This window comes from Anastrepha obliqua, chromosome 2 (assembly GCF_027943255.1).
Source record: "Anastrepha obliqua isolate idAnaObli1 chromosome 2, idAnaObli1_1.0, whole genome shotgun sequence".
NCBI classification, from domain to species: domain Eukaryota; kingdom Metazoa; phylum Arthropoda; class Insecta; order Diptera; family Tephritidae; genus Anastrepha; species Anastrepha obliqua.
In genome coordinates, this window is record NC_072893.1 from 30,132,997 (window position 1) to 30,139,984 (window position 6,988).

A 6,988-nucleotide genomic window follows, 5' to 3' on the forward strand; every position below is an offset into this window, starting at 1 on the left:
GACTCTGAGGCCAACTTCTTTGGCCCGGAGCCCATTTTACCACTCCCTTCTGCTTGATGGCTGCACGGCGAGCCACGGTTAACAAATGGGTTACCACAAGCGAGCTTGGCAGGCTGAGAGAGGCTGCAGATGTACTAAACTGATGTTACCTGCTATGTCCGACCGACTGCCGCAAATCCTTCTGTCATTAAGCAGAAGGGACTGTAGGCAGCTGGCCCACAGGCCACTTTCTGTGGGCGAAGCACATGGAAAGGGTAGGCATCTCAGACAGTGTGCTTTGCCCTCCCTTGTGGAGGCGAGGATGAGACGGCAGACCACTTTCTGTGCGTCTGCCCCTCCTTCGCTCGAATGAGGTTTGAAATCTTTGGCACTGATGTATTAAGAAGCAACCACATTGGCTCTTTGGCACCAGAAGATTTACTCAAATTTCTTCGGAGATCGGGTAGACTTAAGGAAAGTTAAAGGGAACCCGAGTGCAGTACAATGGACTTAATGTTGACTGGACATAATGTTGTCTTAATGAGAAAGATTTTCATTTCCATAAACAAATTTATTCAATCTTAAACCTATCTAATATAAAAGAAGTAGGCGACATTTGAAGAAAATATTTATTCTCTTTTATAAATAATTAAATAAATAAATAAATAAATAATAATATGTAATTAAATAAATAAATACGAAATGTAAAATAATTCTAGTTCGTATAGAAAGTCGACTATTCAGGTATTAAAATCCATCCAAACTTATGCGGGTATGCTAAAGTTGATGCGCTTTCTCCTTCCGTAGGGCTTGTCGTTTAGGTCTTGGTCACCATTGGCGCTACGTCCGAACAGACCGAAGAATGGACGTGGAGAAGTAGTCCTGTTTATAATGATGCAATTGACATCCCTTTCATCATTCGGCGTACCAGTGCGAGTTTCGGTTATGGTTCTTGTATAAGTATTCTCTCCTTTGTCGGAATTATCTAACTTATTCAAGTGATTCTGTTTAACATTGAAATTGTTGGGTCTGTGCTTCTTACGATTAAGCGTTTCGCTATTATCTCCGCGTTTATTGGATTGTGGGCGACGTTTTGTATTCTTGGTATTCTTGTTGCCTGAACCGCGACGCTTGATAGTCGAGGTGTTGGGACGCTTCGAAGAACGATTCGCGTTAGGCCTTTTCGAAGGCTTATTTGCCGGTTTCCTCGAAGGCTTTTGTGTTGGCTTCCGAGAGGGCTTCGGCTTGGGTTTGGGTTTGGGTTTGGATGTGGGCTTCGCAATTGGGGTCTGATCGTCGATGTCAATGTCATCATCCTCATTACGAGTAATTACATAGTCATCATTATTGCCACTATATGACAAAGGACTATTATCCTCTCCAGTTGACCAAATAGCAAAGGTACTCACTGGATTAATTTCCTCCTCAAACAATACGTCATCATAATCATCCACTTCGTCTTCCAATCCTTCACTACTATCTTCATTATCGTTTTCAACCGGTCGCAATTCAAAAACGGCATGAGTTTGTGAATTAACCTTGGGTGGCATATTGCCTTGTACAATGACGATGCCATTATCGCCAGTAGAAGCGGCAGAAGCGGCAGCCACCGATGATTGAGCGCCAGTTTCGTGTGTGATTTGTGCGACCACTGGTAAACTTAGTACAGCCTCATCTTCTTCGCTCTCGTCATCTTCATCTTCATCAACATTATACTCCGTCATACCCTGTTTTTTATTGTTGCCGTTGTGGTTATCGCCTAGCAATCCTCCCACACCAATGGGCTGTTCGTCATTCCCATCATCCTCTTCATCAATGGATATAGCGGTGTCAATACCCGAGGGCGCTGTGTAGGAATCTGTCTTAGTTTCATCGTTCGCAGCTGCTTGGTAGGAACGTTTACGTCTACGTGACTCCACGCACTGCCGACGACCACCATTTAATTGACGTCCCTCAATGTAGAAGCGCTTAACTTCGATCTCATTGCCATCTTCATCGATTTCGGTGAATGTTTCAGCTGAAAATATGGAGAAAAGAAGAAGCAGAAATTGGATTAAACATACGTAAAAATACTTGTTTGCGTTTTGAACTGCAATTATTTTTTTTAATTTTAATTTCTGAGCCATTGCCATTGATTTCGGTGGACCTTTCAGCTGAAGGTAAGAAAGACAAAAGGGAGAAGTGGGATGCTCTTTATAACTATTTTTGGAGGGATTTTAAATTTTTTAAGCATATTAAATTCCAGTTATTACTATTCGCGTGCCTTTTACAAACACGAAAAATACTGACTGAAAGAAATTCAACTTAAGTTGAAAAATTCCTCAACTAAAATTGAATCGAGTGAAAGCAATAGTCAGCACAAGACTGTAGTGCTAATGAAGATGATTATGGAAATTTAATCGATGCGTGTCGTGGCAGTTCTTCTAGATATTCCAAAACTCGAATGGGGTCAATCAATTAACTTGACCTAAACGGTACTTTTTGCCGGCAAAGTAAAAAAATTATTACGGTGTTGTGGCCAAGTGAAAAGATTTTGAGCTAAGAGTAGAATGAAAATATTTTAAATATAAAGGGTTTTCCATTAACAGGTGATACAGGTGAATGGATTGCGCTATCGAGAGATGATTAACGATTTTTTATGGCCGGAATTGGATGGTATTGATCTGGACAACGTTTATTTTCAACAAGACGGTGCTACGTGCCACACAAGCAACGAAACCATTGATTTTTTACGGGAAAAGTTTCCGGACCGTATTCTCTCTCGAAGAGGTGATCACAATTGACCACCGAAATCTTCTGATTTAACACCTTGTGACTTTTTTCTTTGGAACCATGTGAAAGAGAAGTTCTACGACAACAGCCCAGGGTCGATTCAAGACCTCAAAGATGGAATTCGTGGGGACTTAGGGCAGCCACTTTGCAATTCGGTTATGGAAAATTTCATGAAAAGGATATTGTCCTGAAGGCGTGGTCGTGGTGGTAATTTGCCTGATGTTATTTTCCACTATTAACGGCATACCTTCCTCTTTATAATAAAACATAAATATCGGATCATTTATATTAAAAAATAGCATTTTTCTTTAAATATCAAAATAACACCTCTTATTAAAAAATCCTTTAGGTACGAAGCTCAAAGAAGAAATTTTCTTGAACTACCCTCCTAGTAAAATTTGTTCTAAGGCAAAAAAATCAGTTACTTCTATTTTTATTTTTATTTTTAATTTTGTATTTAATATAATATTTATTCGTGTCGCCAAGGCTTAGAAAATTTCTATTGTCTGCCTATGGGAAAGATGCACATTTCCGTTACTTTGATATAAAATACTTGCATGCCTTGACCAATTGAACTCCTATTTTAATTTCGCATCGCAAATGTACAAAAATATTATACAAAAAATACAAAAACACAAAATCAAAAGTTTTTTAAAATTTAATTTCTTAATAAAATAGTTAATCTAAGTTTTCTCTTTTTATTTAATTCCTCTATAAAAACTCGTGAAATATTTTCAAATGAGGTTGCCAACTATCTAAAAAAATCAAAATAGTAAAATATGGGAGTTCAATAAGGCAGACTTTGATATCGAACAAGCTATTTGCCATTTGGCAAAGCTTTAAAGCACACATACTTTCGGATAGAGTTGCCATAACTTGAAAACAATATGAAAAAATATGTAGAGAATTTAATGAAGGCACTTGATGGCCCTCCAGTTCAGTTCTTCAGTTTTCTGAACAAGTTTTTCGAACTTATTTTTTCAACCTCTTTAGTTTTATCGTTAAGGCACAAATCACAGAGTAAGACAGTGGTGGCGCAAAATTAATCATCCAATTTTGTTTTTGAATAACTTTTTACTGAACTAAAAATAATAATAATTTTTAATTATGGAAATCTTTATTATGGTCTTCACGCACTCCACTGCTTGTCTGTTTGTATACTGGAATTATGTAGTTCACAAGTGTCCAATTTGATTGACGTCTTGACGATTGACGCCATTTGCAAAAATTATAAATCTTCCGATTGGGTGATTAATTTTGCGCAACCTTGTACATGTATCGTTCCACATCTTTCACTTCTCCCTTAGCTTTGCTCAAACAAAATTAAAGATCGTCCTCTTTCCAAATATGCCCATTGCACAGTGTTTCTTTGCCTTCTTCTTTAGTTCTATTAAATTCCTTATTCCTCTTTAATTGCTCTGAAATAATCTCACAAAAGAGGAATTTAATTTCTTCGTGCAAGTGTGCCCTTTCTCTAGGGAACCATTTTAAACGAACCTAATCTGCCGCGCACTGAATTCATGGGAGATGGTCATAATAAATTAACGGCTTAGACCTTTTCTAATAGATCCTTGGTCAGACTTCTCTGGTTACCTGACAATCTAAGTAGGTCTCTCCGTTTGTGAAACAACATCAAGACGCAAGCCACAAATATAAGGAGGAGCTCGGCCAGACACCCAAAACGGGTGTAAGCGCCAATTATGTCTGTAAGTAATCTAAGTCGGTGCCTAGAAAAGGGAAAGTGGGATATATGCGTTCTGAATCAAATTAGTGAGGTCTTAGTCTTCCTAGCTTCTTGATAGCGAAGTATCAAAGAACGCGCCAGTATATTGAGTTGCAGATATTTTATGGAATAATGACTTTCACAATGATCTACCAGAGATTTAACGATTGTAGACAAGTCTAGCTGAGACATGAATGAAATTGTGTTCCATAAATAAAATGTCATGGACATCATGTCGAAATGTCATGCCATATATTTGTCATGTGAAAGAAATGCCCAGTACCTAGGGAAAAAGGTCATCAAAAACCAAAAAGCAACTTCTGCTTGTTTTTTAAAACACTAAAATTTTGTTTTTTATGCAGAAGTCTTTGCGATCCTTCAGGCATGCAAAATGCATAGGGAACGTGGATTTGAGGAAGATATTAAAATTTTTTTCCAATAGTCAAGCCGCGATCAAGGCTGAGGCGACGCCATGGGGCAGATCCAAACTAGTCAACTCATTTAAGAAGGATACCAGGTTGGTTGTGCATGTAACACTTTTATGATTTGGGTTCCAGTGCAAAGGAACATAGAGTGAAACGAAATTGCTGATTAGCTTGCTGTGAAGGAGGTCGACTGAATTGGTCTCTGAGATCTCCTACCCGGCCATCGGCATCGCTCTGACTGTTGTTAAAGGGAAATTGCACAACTTATTTCTCATAAAAGCGCAAAAAAAAATGGAGCTCCGTTTCTTCATGTGCTATTTCGAGAGCCTTTTGGCCCCCAGCACAATAGATGCAGGACTCAGAAAGTCCTGATGACTCCACGCCATTCAGTTTCCAAACTCGTAGCTGTTTTTATCAGTCATTGGACGATCGGCACACACGTGGAAAAGCTAGGTTCACCATTTGATCCCCGTTGCAGAAACTGTAGGGGCCTTTTAAAGAAGGAGACTTTTCAATACTTTCTCTGTAAATGACCGGGTTTGGCAGCTAGACAATTAAGATCACTTGGTGTTTCACCGAGATTCGAACCTTCATTCACTTAGTCACGCACCAACCCTTTCGGCTCCTGCGGCTGCCCTACCTACCTACACTAAAATTTAATGGACTGCTTACCATTTTTTTTAATTCCAATTAAAATGTTTGAAATTTTGATGAAAATTTTTATAAATTCTGTACAAAGTCCAACTTTTGATTTATGTGATATTCGTTACAGAATGGGCCATATTTTTATTATAAATTTATAAAAAAATGATGAAAATTCGAAAAGCAAAAGAAGAGTAGTTAAATTTGGTGTCAAAATGTTGTAGTACTGTAGTTTTTTTCGGACTGTACAACAATACTACATAACTTTTGGATCACCCAATAGGCATTCGCAACGAATATAAAAGGAATCAAATATTCACTAATATAGTATTTGACATTTGTGAGTTGTTTGTGTTGTCATTTCGTCTTAAGCTAGAGGATTTTGGTTTCCTTATTGATCAACAGTACATATGATTGTGATTTCTTTCCTAAAGGATTTTGGTTTTTCTGGTCAAAATTTGTGCACCTCCACTACCTAAGTTTTGTGCTGCCTTGGCAAATAATGCTTGGTTCAACAATGGCTTTGAAAATCTACATAAATCAGTGATCACCTCATATTTAATCAAAACTGCGCATGAATTCTCGTCATTTAGATTCTTCACTGAATTTTATGCAATAAAAAAAATATATCATTTTTCACATTTCTATCGCACATCTCAATAGAATATTCCGCAGAAGCAAGCGTAATCTCCGAGTTCAGCACTTGTGATCGCTTGGTTGCCTAAAAATCGCATTCCCATTTAATTGAGTTCCTGCGGAGCTGTGCGATTTTTGCTGTTCTGGAACACAAAAAAAAATATTTCGTGATGAAAGTAAAGTATCATATTTTCTCGAGTCGCCCTAAAGACTTGCGTCAATGCCTTCAAGCGCCTTGCGGTTGGTGATCTAAAACACTATTTTGAGGGAAATAAATGCGTTTTCCCAAAAATCTTCTTGAATATTCCGCTTTTTAATAAGTTTTCTTTATATTTTTTGTATATTTTATAAGTTAATCCTCTTATTAATATAGTTGTCACATTATTCCTGATTTCTAAATCCTTTTGGAACAAAAAATTTCTATATCCGTTTTTTTTTATTGAGTTTTTGGTAATAAAACTGTGTTTGCGTTTAAATATAAATAGGCACCTACATTTCACCAAAACCACTGCCAGGCAGACAATCAAAAATAAAACACAGCACAGATTCTGCCTCATCTTCGTTCGCGTCACAAACAGGTCGAACTAAAAATTTAAACTAAGCGAAATAAGCGTAAAAGCCCTACTTAAATAAACTCGCATAGACGAACTGAAGAAACTTGGGAAAAAAAGAAATATTAATATTCAACATAAAATCATCTCCCTAGTATTTCACTGATCTCTGCTTTTGTCAATTTGTCACAGCAACGTTACTTGGCATTGATTTGTTGGTAGCAACAAAAGTGTTGCTTGAAAATCGCAATGTTTTAAAC

At 37.6% G+C, this 6,988-nt stretch overlaps 1 protein-coding gene across 1 annotated transcript; it reads right to left on the minus strand.

Moving 5' to 3' along the window:
• Positions 1-743: 743 nt before the first annotated feature.
• LOC129237291 (circumsporozoite protein) lies at positions 744-6,734 on the minus strand. The gene is made up of 2 exons (XM_054871943.1): positions 6,671-6,734; positions 744-1,996 (listed from the first exon to the last, which is right to left on the minus strand). The coding sequence occupies exons 1-2, from the start codon at positions 6,732-6,734 to the stop codon at positions 744-746; spliced, it is 1,317 nt and encodes a 438-aa protein (XP_054727918.1).
• Between the last annotated feature and the right edge of the window lie 254 nt (positions 6,735-6,988).